This window comes from Mustelus asterias, chromosome 14, assembly GCF_964213995.1.
Source record: "Mustelus asterias chromosome 14, sMusAst1.hap1.1, whole genome shotgun sequence".
NCBI lineage: Eukaryota > Metazoa > Chordata > Chondrichthyes > Carcharhiniformes > Triakidae > Mustelus > Mustelus asterias.
In genome coordinates, this window is record NC_135814.1 from 90,328,359 (window position 1) to 90,346,169 (window position 17,811).

At 47.7% G+C, this 17,811-nt stretch overlaps 2 protein-coding genes across 2 annotated transcripts in view; both read right to left on the bottom strand.

The window, feature by feature from the left end:
• Nucleotides 1-17,811, bottom strand: part of LOC144503875 (T-cell-specific surface glycoprotein CD28-like) — a 184,301-nt gene that overhangs the window by 64,614 nt on the left and 101,876 nt on the right. The gene's annotated exons all lie outside the window — the stretch shown is intronic.
• Nucleotides 1-17,811, bottom strand: part of LOC144504087 (T-cell-specific surface glycoprotein CD28-like) — a 74,060-nt gene that overhangs the window by 8,567 nt on the left and 47,682 nt on the right. Inside the window, exons 2-3 of the mRNA XM_078229255.1 lie at nt 17,106-17,486; nt 13,487-13,593 (exon numbers count right to left, since the gene is read on the bottom strand). Coding sequence (XP_078085381.1) covers nt 13,487-13,593; nt 17,106-17,486 — 488 coding nt within the window. The remainder of the gene's footprint in view (nt 1-13,486; nt 13,594-17,105; nt 17,487-17,811) is intronic.

Genomic DNA, 17,811 nt, shown 5'->3' on the forward strand with positions numbered 1-17,811 from the left:
TTGGAGAGACGTAGGATGAGAGGAGACCTAATAGAGGTATATAAGATGTTGAGAGGCATAGATCGGGTGGACTCTCAGAGGCTTTTTCCCAAGGTGGAAATGGCTGCTACGAGAGGACACAGATTTAAGGTGCTGGGGGGTAGGTACAGGGGAAATGTTAGGGTTAGGTTTTTCACACAGAGGGTGGTGGGTGAGTGGAATCGGCTGCCGTCAGTGGTGGTGGAGGCAAACTCAATAGGGTCTTTTAAGAGACTCCTGGATGAGTACATGGGATTTAATAGGATGGAGGGTTACAGGTAGGACTAGAAGGTCGGGATATGTTCGGCACAACTTGTGGGGCCGAAGGGCCTGTTCTTGTGCTGTAGTTTTTCTATGTTTCTAAAAGGATACGGAGGAGGAGGATGTGGAGGAGAAGGATGCTTCAAGTGCTCATCCAAATGTTTTTTAAAGGTTGTAAAGTTTCCAGCCTCCATTACCTTCCCAGGCAGCGCATTCCAAATTCCCACAACCCTCTGAATTTCCTAAATCTGTGCCCCTTTGTGGTTGACCTTCAAGATAGTGGGGGAAAGCTATAGTTTTCATCGAATCCCTACAGTACAGCAGGAGGCCATTTGACCCATTGAGTCTGCACAATCCCACTCAGGCCCTATCCCCGTAACCCCACATATTTACCCCGCTAAGCCTTCTCACTTACGAATCCCAGGACACTAAGGGGCAACTGAGCATGGCCAATGTACCTAACCCGCACATCTTTGGTCTGTGGGAGGAAACCGGAGCACCCGGAGAAAACTCACGCAGACACGAGGAGAACATGCAAACTCCACATAACCAGTGACCTAAGTTGGGAATCGAACCCAGGTCCCTGGAGCTGTGAGGCAACAGTTCTAACCATTGTGCCACTGTGCCACCCCATCCCCTGAACCAAGCGGAACAGCTGTTCCCTACCTGTCGATATGCCTCATAATCTTATACACCTCAATCATGTCCCCCCCTTAGTCTTCTCTGGTCTAGAGACAACAATCTAAACCTATCCAATCTTTTCTTATAGCTCAAATGCTTCATCCCAGGCAGCATCCTGGTGAATCAACTCCGTACTCCCTCTGGTGCTATCACATAATTTCTATAGTGAGGTGACCAGAACTGCGCACAATACTCCAGCTGTGGCCTAACCAGCGCTCTGTACAGCTCCAACATTGCCTCTTTGCTCTTATACTCTATACCACGACTGATGAAAGCAAGTGTCCCGCTTGCCTTCTTAACTATTCTATTCATGTATTCTGCCGACTTCAGGGGTCTGTGAATAATTACCCCAAGATCCCTCTGCTCCTCTGAGCTTCCTGCCATTCATTAAATACTCCCTTATCTTGTTTCTTCTTCCAAAGTGCGTCATCTTGCACTTATCAGGGTTAAATACCATCTGCCACTGCTCTGCCCATCTGACCAACCCATCTATATCTTCTTGGAATCCACAACCATCTTCCTCACTGTTAACCACCCTACAATCTTGGTGTCATCTGCAAACTTGCTTATCATTCCCCCCACATTTCATCTATGTTGTTTATGTATATAACAAACAACAAGGGTCCCAGTACTGAACCTTGTGGTACACTGCTGGACACTGGCCTTTGGTCACTTGAACAGCTTTCTACCACTACCCCTTGTGTCCTATTACAAAGTAAGAAGTTTAACAACACCAGGTTAAAGTCCAACAGGTTTATTTGGTAGCAAAAGCCACACAAGCTTTCGGAGCTGCAAGCCCCTTCTTCAGGTGAGTGGGAATTCTGTTCACAAACAGAGCTTATAAAGACACAGACTCAATTTACATGAATAATGGTTGGAATGCAAATACTTACAACTAATCAAGTCTTTAAGAGACGAAACAATGTGAGTGGAGAGAGCATCAAGACAGGCTAAAAAGATGTGTATTGTCTCCAGACAAGACAGCCAGTGAAACTCTGCAGGTCCACGCAACTGTGGGAGTTCTGTTAGTTAACAAAATTCCCACTCACCTGAAGAAGGGGCTTGCAGCTCCGAAAGCTTGTGTGGCTTTTGCTACCAAATAAACCTGTTGGACTTTAACCTGGTGTTGTTAAACTTCTTACTGTGTTTACCCCAGTCCAACGCCGGCATCTCCACATCATGAAATACCGGCTCCAAGTGGAGAGGATCGCCAAGAAGATCGCGCATCTTACCGGCTCCTATTACGAAGCCAGTTTCTGATCCATCTCGCCAAGCTTTCCTGAATTCCATGTGCTTTAACCTTCTCAATCAGCCTCCTATGTGGGACCGTGTTAAAAGCTTTGCTAAAATCCATATAAACTACACCGACTGAACTTCCCTCATCCACACTTGGTCAGATTTTCAAAAACTTCTAACAAATTTGTTAGGCATGACCTCCCTCATGACAAAGCCATGCTGACTATCCCTAATTAACCCACACCTTTCCAAATGGATGTTAATTCTCTCCTTCAGAATTTCCTCCAATAGTTTCCCTGCCGCTGACGTGAGATTCACTGCTTTGTAATTTCCCGATTCATCTCTACTTTTGTTGAAAAGTGGAACCACTTTAGCCGTCCTCCTGCCCTCTGGCACTCCCCCCGTGGCCAGAGAGGGATTAGACATTTGTATCAGGGCCCAGGCTATTTCCTGCCTGGCCTCCCACAGTAGCCTGGGATGCAATTCATCTGGGCCTATTGCAAACCTGTCAGAGCCTCCAATATCTCCCTTTTCCTATGTCACACTCTGCAAGTTCCTCACTGCCCCTCTTCCTGAATTCCACACCAACGTTCCCTTTTTCCTGAGTGAAGACTGAAGAAAAATATTCATTTAATACCCTTCCAATATCCTGCCACTTCACACACACATTTCCCCCTTGCTCCCCAATAGGCCCTACTCTTTCCCTGGTTAACCGCTTCCTTTTAATGTATTTATAAAATATCGTAGGATAATCCCAAACCCTGTTCACAAGTCCTTTTCTTCTAATTCCTTTCTTAAATTCCCTCTCATGCTCCCTACATTCCTCTCGGGCCACAGCTGAATTGTTCCCTGTGGACTTGCTAAAAAGCCTTTCTCTTTTTCCTCATCCAATCCTGAAGTGTCCTGGACATCCATGGTTCCCTGAACTTATTGTTCCACATTTCCCCTAAAGGGTACATATTGGACCTGTGCTCTCTGCAGCTCTTCTTTGAATGCCGCCCCCCCTCCTCTCCCCGGCCCCCTCCGACTGCTCTGCTGTAGCCCTACCCACCAGGAGCTGTTCCCAGTCACCTTTGACCTGCCTTATTTTAATAGAATCTGCCTCCCTGCAATCCAAAGCCGTTTATTGCAGGCTATCTTTCTCCTTGTCCATAACAAAGTTGAACCGTACTGTGTTGTGGTCACTATTGCTAAAATGCTCCCCCACAGCCACATTGAACACTTGTCTGGCTTTCTTCCCAGGATCGGATCCGGCACGGCACCATTCCTTGTTGGGCCTTCTACATATGGCCCAAAAAATGTGGAGGAGGTGGGGGAGGAGGAGGTGAGAGGAGGAGGGGGTGAGGGAAAGATGCAGAGGTGGTTAAGAAGGCGTATGGTGTGCTGGCCTTTATCAATCGAGGGATTGAGTTTAGGAGTCCGGGGATAATGATGCAGCTATATAAGACCCTCGTCAGACCCCACTTGGGAGTACTGTGCTCAGTTCTGGTCGCCCCATTACAGGAAGGATGTGGAAAAGATTGAAAGGGTGCAGAGGAGATTTACAAGGATGTTGCCTGGATTGAGTGGCATGCCTTATGAGGATAGGCTGAGGGAGCTCGGTCTTTTCTCCTTGGAGAGACGTAGGATGAGAGGAGACCTAATAGAGGTATATAAGATGTTGAGAGGCATAGATCGGGTGGACTCTCAGAGGCTTTTTCCCAAGGTGGAAATGGCTGCTACGAGAGGACACAGGTTTAAGGTGCTGGGGGGTAGGTACAGGGGAAATGTTAGGGTTAGGTTTTTCACACAGAGGGTGGTGGGTGAGTGGAATCGGCTGCCGTCAGTGGTGGTGGAGGCAAACTCAATAGGGTCTTTTAAGAGACTCCTGGATGAGTACATGGGATTTAATAGGATGGAGGGTTACAGGTAGGACTAGAAGGTCGGGATATGTTCGGCACAACTTGTGGGGCCGAAGGGCCTGTTTTTGTGCTGTAGTTTTTCTATGTTTCTAAAAGGATACGGAGGAGGAGGATGTGGAGGAGAAGGATGCTTCAAGTGCTCATCCAAACATTTTTTAAAGGTTGTAATGTTTCCGGCCTCCATTACCTTCCCAGGCAGCGCATTCCAAATTCCCACAACCCTCTGAATTTCCTAAAACTGTGCCCCTTTGTGGTTGACCTTCAAGATAGTGGGGGAAAGCTATAGTTTTCATCGAATCCCTACAGTACAGCAGGAGGCCATTTGACCTATTGAGTCTGCACAATCCCACCCAGGCCCTATCCCCGTAACCCCACATATTTACCCCGCTAAGCCTTCTCACTTACGCATCCCAGGACACTAAGGGGCAACTGAGCATGGCCAATGTACCTGACCTGCACATCTTTGGTCTGTGGAGGAAACCGGAGCACCCGGAGAAAACTCACGCAGACACGAGGAGAACATGCAAACTCCACATAACCAGTGACCTAAGTTGGGAATCGAACCCAGGTCCCTGGAGCTGTGAGGCAACAGTTCTAACCATTGTGCCACTGTGCCACCCCATCCCCTGAACCAAGCGGAACAGCTGTTCCCTACCTGTCGATATGCCTCATAATCTTATACACCTCAATCATGTCCCCCCCTTAGTCTTCTCTGGTCTAGAGACAACAATCTAAACCTATCCAATCTTTTCTTATAGCTCAAATGCTTCATCCCAGGCAGCATCCTGGTGAATCTCCTCCGTACTCCCTCTGGTGCTATCACATAATTTCTATAGTGAGGTGACCAGAACTGCGCACAATACTCCAGCTGTGGCCTAACCAGCGCTCTGTACAGCTCCAACATTGCCTCTTTGCTCTTATACTCTATACCACGACTGATGAAAGCAAGTGTCCCGCTTGCCTTCTTAACTATTCTATTCATGTATTCTGCCGACTTCAGGGGTCTGTGAATAATTACCCCAAGATCCCTCTGCTCCTCTGAGCTTCCTGCCATTCATTAAATACTCCCTTATCTTGTTTCTTCTTCCAAAGTGCGTCATCTTGCACTTATCAGGGTTAAATACCATCTGCCACTGCTCTGCCCATCTGACCAACCCATCTATATCTTCTTGGAATCCACAACCATCTTCCTCACTGTTAACCACCCTACAATCTTGGTGTCATCTGCAAACTTGCTTATCATTCCCCCCACATTTTCATCTATGTTGTTTATGTATATAACAAACAACAAGGGTCCCAGTACTGAACCTTGTGGTACACTGCTGGACACTGGCCTTTGGTCACTTGAACAGCCTTCTACCACTACCCCTTGTGTCCTATTACAAAGTAAGAAGTTTAACAACACCAGGTTAAAGTCCAACAGGTTTATTTGGTAGCAAAAGCCACACAAGCTTTCGGAGCTGCAAGCCCCTTCTTCAGGTGAGTGGGAATTCTGTTCACAAACAGAGCTTATAAAGACACAGACTCAATTTACATGAATAATGGTTGGAATGCAAATACTTACAACTAATCAAGTCTTTAAGAGACGAAACAATGTGAGTGGAGAGAGCATCAAGACAGGCTAAAAAGATGTGTATTGTCTCCAGACAAGACAGCCAGTGAAACTGCAGGTCCACGCAACTGTGGGAGTTCTGTTAGTTAACAAAATTCCCACTCACCTGAAGAAGGGGCTTGCAGCTCCGAAAGCTTGTGTGGCTTTTGCTACCAAATAAACCTGTTGGACTTTAACCTGGTGTTGTTAAACTTCTTACTGTGTTTACCCCAGTCCAACGCCGGCATCTCCACATCATGAAATACCGGCTCCAAGTGGAGAGGATCGCCAAGAAGATCGCGCATCTTACCGGCTCCTATTACGAAGCCAGTTTCTGATCCATCTCGCCAAGCTTTCCTGAATTCCATGTGCTTTAACCTTCTCAATCAGCCTCCTATGTGGGACCGTGTTAAAAGCTTTGCTAAAATCCATATAAACTACACCGACTGAACTTCCCTCATCCACACTTGGTCAGATTTTCAAAAACTTCTAACAAATTTGTTAGGCATGACCTCCCTCATGACAAAGCCATGCTGACTATCCCTAATTAACCCACACCTTTCCAAATGGATGTTAATTCTCTCCTTCAGAATTTCCTCCAATAGTTTCCCTGCCGCTGACGTGAGATTCACTGCTTTGTAATTTCCCGATTCATCTCTACTTTTGTTGAAAAGTGGAACCACTTTAGCCGTCCTCCTGCCCTCTGGCACTCCCCCCGTGGCCAGAGAGGGATTAGACATTTGTATCAGGGCCCAGGCTATTTCCTGCCTGGCCTCCCACAGTAGCCTGGGATGCAATTCATCTGGGCCTATTGCAAACCTGTCAGAGCCTCCAATATCTCCCTTTTCCTATGTCACACTCTGCAAGTTCCTCACTGCCCCTCTTCCTGAATTCCACACCAACGTTCCCTTTTTCCTGAGTGAAGACTGAAGAAAAATATTCATTTAATACCCTTCCAATATCCTGCCACTTCACACACACATTTCCCCCTTGCTCCCCAATAGGCCCTACTCTTTCCCTGGTTAACCGCTTCCTTTTAATGTATTTATAAAATATCGTAGGATAATCCCAAACCCTGTTCACAAGTCCTTTTCTTCTAATTCCTTTCTTAAATTCCCTCTCATGCTCCCTACATTCCTCTCGGGCCACAGCTGAATTGTTCCCTGTGGACTTGCTAAAAAGCCTTTCTCTTTTTCCTCATCCAATCCTGAAGTGTCCTGGACATCCATGGTTCCCTGAACTTATTGTTCCACATTTCCCCTAAAGGGTACATATTTGGACCTGTGCTCTCTGCAGCTCTTCTTTGAATGCCGCCCCCCCTCCTCTCCCCGGCCCCCTCCGACTGCTCTGCTGTAGCCCTACCCACCAGGAGCTGTTCCCAGTCACCTTTGACCTGCCTTATTTTAATAGAATCTGCCTCCCTGCAATCCAAAGCCGTTTATTGCAGGCTATCTTTCTCCTTGTCCATAACAAAGTTGAACCGTACTGTGTTGTGGTCACTATTGCTAAAATGCTCCCCCACAGCCACATTGAACACTTGTCTGGCTTTCTTCCCAGGATCGGATCCGGCACGGCACCATTCCTTGTTGGGCCTTCTACATATGGCCCAAAAAATGTGGAGGAGGTGGGGGAGGAGGAGGTGAGAGGAGGAGGGGGTGAGGGAAAGATGCAGAGGTGGTTAAGAAGGCGTATGGTGTGCTGGCCTTTATCAATCGAGGGATTGAGTTTAGGAGTCCGGGGATAATGATGCAGCTATATAAGACCCTCGTCAGACCCCACTTGGGAGTACTGTGCTCAGTTCTGGTCGCCCCATTACAGGAAGGATGTGGAAAAGATTGAAAGGTGCAGAGGAGATTTACAAGGATGTTGCCTGGATTGAGTGGCATGCCTTATGAGGATAGGCTGAGGGAGCTCGGTCTTTTCTCCTTGGAGAGACGTAGGATGAGAGGAGACCTAATAGAGGTATATAAGATGTTGAGAGGCATAGATCGGGTGGACTCTCAGAGGCTTTTTCCCAAGGTGGAAATGGCTGCTACGAGAGGACACAGGTTTAAGGTGCTGGGGGGTAGGTACAGGGGAAATGTTAGGGTTAGGTTTTTCACACAGAGGGTGGTGGGTGAGTGGAATCGGCTGCCGTCAGTGGTGGTGGAGGCAAACTCAATAGGGTCTTTTAAGAGACTCCTGGATGAGTACATGGGATTTAATAGGATGGAGGGTTACAGGTAGGACTAGAAGGTCGGGATATGTTCGGCACAACTTGTGGGGCCTGAAGGGCCTGTTTTTGTGCTGTAGTTTTTCTATGTTTCTAAAAGGATACGGAGGAGGAGGATGTGGAGGAGAAGGATGCTTCAAGTGCTCATCCAAATGTTTTTTAAAGGTTGTAAAGTTTCCAGCCTCCATTACCTTCCCAGGCAGCGCATTCCAAATTCCCACAACCCTCTGAATTTCCTAAATCTGTGCCCCTTTGTGGTTGACCTTCAAGATAGTGGGGGAAAGCTATAGTTTTCATCGAATCCCTACAGTACAGCAGGAGGCCATTTGACCCATTGAGTCTGCACAATCCCACTCAGGCCCTATCCCCGTAACCCCACATATTTACCCCGCTAAGCCTTCTCACTTACGAATCCCAGGACACTAAGGGGCAACTGAGCATGGCCAATGTACCTAACCCGCACATCTTTGGTCTGTGGGAGGAAACCGGAGCACCCGGAGAAAACTCACGCAGACACGAGGAGAACATGCAAACTCCACATAACCAGTGACCTAAGTTGGGAATCGAACCCAGGTCCCTGGAGCTGTGAGGCAACAGTTCTAACCATTGTGCCACTGTGCCACCCCATCCCCTGAACCAAGCGGAACAGCTGTTTCCTACCTGTCGATATGCCTCATAATCTTATACACCTCAATCATGTCCCCCCCTTAGTCTTCTCTGGTCTAGAGACAACAATCTAAACCTATCCAATCTTTTCTTATAGCTCAAATGCTTCATCCCAGGCAGCATCCTGGTGAATCTCCTCCGTACTCCCTCTGGTGCTATCACATAATTTCTATAGTGAGGTGACCAGAACTGCGCACAATACTCCAGCTGTGGCCTAACCAGCGCTCTGTACAGCTCCAACATTGCCTCTTTGCTCTTATACTCTATACCACGACTGATGAAAGCAAGTGTCCCGCTTGCCTTCTTAACTATTCTATTCATGTATTCTGCCGACTTCAGGGGTCTGTGAATAATTACCCCAAGATCCCTCTGCTCCTCTGAGCTTCCTGCCATTCATTAAATACTCCCTTATCTTGTTTCTTCTTCCAAAGTGCGTCATCTTGCACTTATCAGGGTTAAATACCATCTGCCACTGCTCTGCCCATCTGACCAACCCATCTATATCTTCTTGGAATCCACAACCATCTTCCTCACTGTTAACCACCCTACAATCTTGGTGTCATCTGCAAACTTGCTTATCATTCCCCCCACATTTTCATCTATGTTGTTTATGTATATAACAAACAACAAGGGTCCCAGTACTGAACCTTGTGGTACACTGCTGGACACTGGCCTTTGGTCACTTGAACAGCCTTCTACCACTACCCCTTGTGTCCTATTACAAAGTAAGAAGTTTAACAACACCAGGTTAAAGTCCAACAGGTTTATTTGGTAGCAAAAGCCACACAAGCTTTCGGAGCTGCAAGCCCCTTCTTCAGGTGAGTGGGAATTCTGTTCACAAACAGAGCTTATAAAGACACAGACTCAATTTACATGAATAATGGTTGGAATGCAAATACTTACAACTAATCAAGTCTTTAAGAGACGAAACAATGTGAGTGGAGAGAGCATCAAGACAGGCTAAAAAGATGTGTATTGTCTCCAGACAAGACAGCCAGTGAAACTCTGCAGGTCCACGCAACTGTGGGAGTTCTGTTAGTTAACAAAATTCCCACTCACCTGAAGAAGGGGCTTGCAGCTCCGAAAGCTTGTGTGGCTTTTGCTACCAAATAAACCTGTTGGACTTTAACCTGGTGTTGTTAAACTTCTTACTGTGTTTACCCCAGTCCAACGCCGGCATCTCCACATCATGAAATACCGGCTCCAAGTGGAGAGGATCGCCAAGAAGATCGCGCATCTTACCGGCTCCTATTACGAAGCCAGTTTCTGATCCATCTCGCCAAGCTTTCCTGAATTCCATGTGCTTTAACCTTCTCAATCAGCCTCCTATGTGGGACCGTGTTAAAAGCTTTGCTAAAATCCTTATAAACTACACCGACTGAACTTCCCTCATCCACACTTGGTCACATTTTCAAAAACTTCTAACAAATTTGTTAGGCATGACCTCCCTCATGACAAAGCCATGCTGACTATCCCTAATTAACCCACACCTTTCCAAATGGATATTAATTCTCTCCTTCAGAATTTCCTCCAATAGTTTCCCTGCCGCTGACATGAGATTCACTGCTTTGTAATTTCCCGATTCATCTCTACTTTTGTTGAAAAGTGGAACCACTTCAGCCGCCCTCCTGCCCTCTGGCACTCCCCCCGTGGCCAGAGAGGGATTAGACATTTGTGTCAGAGCCCAGGCTATTTCCTGCCTGGCCTCCCACAGTAGCCTGGGATGCAATTCATCTGGGCCTATTGCAAACCTGTCAGAGCCTCCAATATCTCCCTTTTCCTATGTCACACTCTGCAAGTTCCTCACTGCCCCTCTTCCTGAATTCCACACCAACGTTCCCTTTTTCCTGAGTGAAGACTGAAGAAAAATATTCATTTAATACCCTTCCAATATCCTGCCACTTCACGCACACATTTCCCCCTTGCTCCCCAATAGGCCCTACGCTTTCCCTGGTTAACCGCTTCCTTTTAATGTATTTATAAAATATCGTAGGATAATCCCAAACCCTGTTCACAAGTCCTTTTCTTCTAATTCCTTTCTTAAATTCCCTCTCATGCTCCCTACATTCCTCTCGAGCCACAGCTGAATTGTTCCCTGTGAACTTGCTAAAAAGCCTTTCTCTTTTTCCTCATCCAATCCTGAAGTGTCCTGGACATCCATGGTTCCCTGAACTTATTGTTCCACATTTCCCCTAAAGGGTACATATTGGACCTGTGCTCTCTGCAGCTCTGCTTTGAATACTGCCCCCCACCCACCCCCCCCCCCCCCCCCCCCCGGCCCCCTCCGACTGCTCTGCTGTAGCCCTACCCACCAGGAGCTGTTCCCAGTCACCTTTGACCTGCCTTATTTTAATAGAATCTGCCTCCCTGCAATCCAAAGCCGTTTATTGCAGGCTATCTTTCTCCTTGTCCATAACAAAGTTGAACCGTACTGTGTTGTGGTCACTATTGCTAAAATGCTCCCCCACAGCCACATTGAACACTTGTCTGGCTTTCTTCCCAGGATCGGATCCGGCACGGCACCATTCCTTGTTGGGCCTTCTACATATGGCCCAAAAAATGTGGAGGAGGTGGGGGAGGAGGAGGTGAGAGGAGGAGGGGGTGAGGGAAAGATGCAGAGGTGGTTAAGAAGGCGTATGGTGTGCTGGCCTTTATCAATCGAGGGATTGAGTTTAGGAGTCCGGGGATAATGATGCAGCTATATAAGACCCTCGTCAGACCCCACTTGGAAGTACTGTGCTCAGTTCTAGTTGCCCCATTCCAGGAAGGATGTGGAAAAGATTGAAAGGGTGCAGAGGAGATTTACAAGGATGTTGCCTGGATTGAGTGGCATGCCTTATGAGGATAGGCTGAGGGAGCTCGGTCTTTTCTCCTTGGAGACACGTAGGATGAGAGGAGACCTAATAGAGGTATATAAGATGTTGAGAGGCATAGATCGGGTGGACTCTCAGAGGCTTTTTCCCAAGGTGGAAATGGCTGCTACGAGAGGACACAGGTTTAAGGTGCTGGGGGGTAGGTACAGGGGAAATGTTAGGGGTACGTTTTTCACACAGAGGGTGGTGGGTGAGTGGAATCGGCTGCCGTCAGTGGTGGTGGAGGCAAACTCAATAGCGTCTTTTAAGAGACTCCTGGATAAGTACATGGGATTTAATAGGATGGAGGGTTACAGGTAGGTCTAGAAGGTCGGGATATGTTCGGCACAACTTGTGAGGCCGAAGGGCCTGTTTTTGTGCTGTAGTTTTTCTACGTTTCTAAAAGGATACGGAGGAGGAGGATGTGGAGGAGAAGGATGCTTCAAGTGCTCATCCAAATGTTTTTTAAAGGTTGTAAAGTTTCCGGCCTCCATTTCCTTCCCAGGCAGCGCATTCCAAATTCCCACAACCCTCTGAATTTCCTAAAACTGTGCCCCCTTGTGGTTGACCTTCAAGATAGTGGGGGAAAGCTATAGTTTTCATCGAATCCCTACAGTACAGCAGGAGGCCATTTGACCTATTGAGTCTGCACAATCCCACCCAGGCCCTATCCCCGTAACCCCACATATTTACCCCGCTAAGCCTTCTCACTTACGCATCCCAGGACACTAAGGGGCAACTGAGCATGGCCAATGTACCTAACCCGCACATCTTTGGTCTGTGGGAGGAAACCGGAGCACCCGGAGAAAACCCACGCAGACACGAGGAGAACATGCAAACTCCACGTAACCAGTGACCTAATTCGGGAATCGAACCCAGGTCCCTGGAGCTGTGAGGCAACAGTTCTAACCATTGTGCCACTGTGCCACCCCATCCCCTGAACCAAGCGGAACAGCTGTTCCCTACCTGTCGATATGCCTCGTAATCTTATACACCTCAATCATGTCCCCCCCTTAGTCTTCTCTGGTCTAGAGACAACAATCTAAACCTATCCAATCTTTTCTTATAGCTCAAATGCTTCATCCCAGGCAGCATCCTGGTGAATCTCCTCCGTACTCCCTCTGGTGCTATCACATAATTTCTATAGTGAGGTGACCAGAACTGCGCACAATACTCCAGCTGTGGCCTAACCAGCGCTCTGTACAGCTCCAACATTACCTCCTTGCTCTTATACTCTACACCACGACTGATGAAAGCAAGTGTCCCGCTTGCCTTCTTAACTATCCTATTCACGTATTCTGCTGACTTCAGGGGTCTGTGAATAATTACCCCAAGATCCCTCTGCTCCTCTGACCTTCCTGCCATTCATTAAATACTCCCTTATCTTGTTTCTTCTTCCAAAGTGCATCATCTTGCACTTATCAGAGTTAAATACCATCTGCCACTGCTCTGCCCATCTGACCAACCCATCTATAATTTCTTGTTATCCACAACCACCTTCTTAACTGTTAACCACCCTGCAATCTTGGTGTCATTTGCAAACTTGCTTATCATTCCTCGCACATTTTTATCTATGTCGTTTACGTATATAACAATCAACAAGGGTTTGGCAGAGAGAGAAGAAAGAGGTAAGAATGTATAAGCTCATATAAACCTCTTGTGTAATTGGACATTTCAATTGTCAACGATTTAATACCAACAAATATTAACGGGCTACGTAATGGAAGAAAGGATCAGAGGGCGAGGGATACAATGAAGGACAGAATGATCATCAGGAGAATGTGAGAGAATCCAGGTATCAGCTGTAGATTCACATTTTAAATGTCGTTTGTTACAACATCATCGAGGGTCCTGTTTCCCTGATGAATTGAACTTGACCGAATGTGAACTCCCTTTCCCAGTTTTACAATAGCCTTGGCTGATTGTGCGGTTTGCTCTGGGGGTGTTAGTGATGGGGGTATGTGACAGTGGGGTACAGGTATTGGGTAGCGGGGGCCAGCGTACTGAGCTCTCTGCTGAATGGAGAACAATTGTCCCAGCATTCCATCTCGCTGCCTCAGCTCCTTACCTTGTGTTTGCAGTACATCACCGTCACAGACACACTGTACAGGAACAGCAGAGAAGTAAAGCCAATAAAAATCACAGTCAGCAAAATCCCATCGCTGGATTCATCACCTGAGAGAGAAACACATTCCAGAGTCATCCACAGAATTCCAGGATTCCCCTTGGGAATGAGGATTAAATACATCGTCTCTGTGAAAGGATGGGGAGTTGAATGGGGTACAGTATGTATGTGTGTGTATGCGTGTGTGTGTGTTTGTGAGGGTGGGGAGTTGGATGGGGTACAGTATGTGTGTGTGTGTATGTGTGTGAGGGTGGGGAGTTGGATGGGGTACAGTATGTGTGTGTGTATGCGTGTGTGTGTGTGTGTGTGGGAGGATGGGGAGTTGAATGGGGTACAGTATGTGTGTATGCGTGTGTGTGTGTGTGTGTGTGAGGGTGGGGAGTTGGATGGGGTACAGTGTGTGTGTGAGGGTGGGGAGTTGGATGGGGTAGTGTGTGTGTATGTGTGTGTGTGTATATGTGTGTGTGAGGGTGGGGAGTTGAATGGGGTACATAGTGCGTGTGAGGATGGGGAGTTAGTTGGGATCCAGTATTTCTATTGAGGGTGGGGACAGTGTCTGTGTGAAAGCGGGGGAAGGGGGTGTGCTGTTTGCAGCATAGTCTCTGTGAACTGGGACTGAGGATCAGACTCTGGGGACTGATTATTTGGTTTGCTTTTTGAAGTATTTATCCTCTGGGAGCCAGTATCGGACAGCCAGCACAGAGGATGTGTGAGGAAGACATGGTGTGGGAAAAGAAACAGAAGTGGAAGGTGGAAGCAGGAAGCAGATTGTGGGCTGAGGTTTCACCACCGAGGCAGCTGGCAAGATCTGGGGACATTTCCAGCTTGGCTCCACCCACCCCAGGAGATAGCTCCTCCAAAAGTGGGGTATTCATTGCTGGGGCAGGGGGAGGGGAGGGGAGAGGGAGGGATTGGGACGGGAGGGGGAGGTGTGGGCTGGAATCAGGATAGCCCACCCAGGAAGAGGTTGGAGGCAGTCATGGGCTGTGTGTACTGAGCAGGCTGTTTAAAAGGCCTGTCTCGCAACTCTGTGACTTTGTCCCAGTGAAGATAAAAATAGGCCCTCAATCCTCACAGCTTCTCACCCCCACACAATCCCTCTGTCTCACCCATGTCACCTTTGTCAAACCATGCGCCGCCACCCAACCCCATGGATCTCATGCCCCCCATGTCAAACTGTGGCATTTCCATGCCCATTGGTTCACTGTGTACTGCATTTCACCAATTCGACTTACAGTGACAGTCGGATGTGTAAAAAAGACTTTTATTCATTCATTGTTTTCCACTATTAAAAAAGATCATTTCACGGCGGGGTCATCCAGACTCTTTAAAATATCAATGACAGATATGGCAATCCCTTGGGACCACTTAACCTTGTGTAAATAAAATTGACAGCAGGGATAAGACAGCCAGATCTGTCAATCAAGCAATGTTTTCTCTAGGGCTCAGGTGTTTCAACAAGATTAATGGATATCTGGGCTCTCAGCCATGCCTCATTATGTATGCTTACATAAAATTTCATAAACCCATGAAATTTGAGAGTTTGAATTCAACATAATAAATTTATAAATATAAAGCTGGTTTCAGTAAAAATGGCCGTGAATCTGTCTGACTGAAATCAAAGCCAACGGATTCGCTCCTTCAGGGAAGGGAACCAGCTGTCCTTGCCTGGTCTGGCCTGCATCTGACTTTAGTCTCACACCAACATGGCTGATTCTGAATGGTCACCTGAAGTTTCCAAGTGACTGACTCATTCTGGACAACTAGCAATGCACCATGAATGCTAGCTTCCCCCAGAGCTTCGAGTGTTGGAGGGTGCTCTAACTGAGATGAGTCACATTATTAATAATCAGAGAGAAACTATTTCCTCTGGAGGGGAGTTCATAATATTTTAGACTAGAATTGGGTCAAATAGGAGAGAAATCAGGAGGTATTTGTTTTATATTGAATAGTAGGAGCATGGAACTCCCCTTTTGCTGATCCAATGTTCCTTCTGTTAATATTTCCCAAAGTATTCTCCTGTTCCCGCTCTTCCTCCTGTTCCTGTGTTTCTTTGTACAACTGGAACTATCCCCACAGAGTGATGGGTTCTCAATGGAGCTGTTTCCGATGTCTCTCTGATAGCTGCTGACCAGGTGCTATAGAAATGTGCAACATTCTGTCTCTGTTCTTGATGACTGCTCCCATGTTACCGTGCCTTTGACAGTATAGAGACCGTCTGCTGCCTCTTGTGCTTTCCCATACCTATCCTGAGGGAGGGCGGCACGGTGGCACAGTGTTTCGCACTGCTGCCTCACAGCGCCAGGGACCCGGGTTCAATTCTAGCCTTGGGTGACTGTGTGGAGTTTGCATATTCTCCCCGTGTCTGCGTGGGTTTCCTCCGGGCGCTCCGGTTTCCTCCCACAGTCCAAAGATGTGCGGGTTAGGTGGATTGGCCATGCTAAATTGCCCCTTAGTGTCAGGGGGACTAGCCAGGGTAAATGCATGGGGTTATGGAGATAGGGCCTGGGTGGGATTGTTGTCGGTGTAGACTTGCTGGGCCGAATGGCCTCCTCCTGCACTGTAGCATTCTATGATTCTATGAGTGGCTGCATCATTGACTGTAAGGACTTTGAGATGTCCTAAGGTGGTGAAAGTCCTTTCCTTTCCACCCTCTTAAAGTCAAGCCCAGCTATGCCTGCTCACTGGCAAGCTGTAAGATTCTGAGGCGGTTCAACACGGCAGGAGACTGAGAGGATGTTTCCCCTGGTGAGGGAGTCTGGAACCAGGGGCACTCTTTCAAAATAGGTGTCTCCCATTTAACACGGAGATGAGGGTCCTTTTTATTCTTTTTTCTTCTCTTAGAAGACGGTTAGTTTTGGAATTCTCTGCCCAGAGATTGGCGGAGGCGGGTGACTGGATATATTCAGGGCTAAGTTAGATGGGTATGCGAGACCATGGGGGCAGGCAGAAAAGTGGAGTTAAGAGCTCGATCAGGGCAACCATGACCGTAGTGACTGCTAGAGCGGACTCAAGGGGCTGAATGGCCTCCTCCTGCCTCTTATCAGTCCATTGACAGAAGGGTAGGGAACCAGGATGCACCGATTTAAGATTTCATCAAGGTTTTCAAAATGGAATTGGCGGATTACCTAAAGGGAGAAGATGGTGGAGTGGGGCGAGATGCAGAGACACTCCTCTCTGTGCTGTGGCCATTCTATGAATGGGGCAGGATTTGGTTTGACTGGTTTCCCTCCATATTTAATATAACACTAAGGCCGGAATTTTACCGGCACGCCCGCCCCGATTCCGGGGTCAGGCTTGGCCCGGAGAATGGCATTCTCCGTTGGCTCTGGGTGGGATCGTACAAACCTTGGGCAGACATGTCGGTAAACCTCCGCCCTGAAAGTGAGCTCAGCACAGACTGGGAATTGGACCTGGGAATCTGTATCCGTACAAACCCGGTCGACATGGAGCTGTGCACTTACCCAGCAAGCCGCCCAACATTTGGCAAGAAATGTCGGCCACTTTGCAATGTGTTGTTGAGGTGAAAGGCTTGAATAAGCAGATTAACGGTGACACTCACCCGCAGGACAGTCGCTCGCTCGGTCGATGTAGATGATACTCCATTGCTCCGAGCTTTCAGAGAAAGGTGCTGGCTGCGTTTTAAAGAGTTGGCAGAAGTAGCGATCTGTGTCAGTCACGTTGAGGCCCCGGATAGTTATCGACACATTTGTCTGACTCAACAAAACCTGGCAGCGGAACAGATCCTTTCTCTCCGAGTCTACCGGCATACCGTTGCTGAAGGAAGCAGTGCACACCTCTGTGTTTTTATCCTTTTTGCCCTTGTACAGGGCGACGCTGAGCTTTTCACCAGTCTCTGTTCTCCTTGACCCACACATCAGGCTGGCCTCTCCATTAGGGTTGGCCCTCACAAATTGGGGTTGGGCGATACTCACGTTTGATTCTATGAAATAAAGTGAAGAAGTTCCATTATTGCAAGCTCTCTTTATATTCGTGTACCACCTTGTGATGTGGGCATCACCGGCAAAGTTGGCAGTTAGTGCCCATCCCTTAGCTTCCCTTGAGGAGCTGATCGGAAGCTGCCTTCTTGAGCCAATGTAGTCGATGTAGCGCTCCCACCAAGTTATGAAGGAAGGCGTTCCGGGACTTTGACCCAGTGATGATGAAGGAATAGTGGTACATTTCCAATTCAGGATGGTGTGTGACTTGGCGTTCCCTTGCCCTGACGTTGGGTGAGGATGTGGATGGCACTGCCAAGGAAGAGGTGG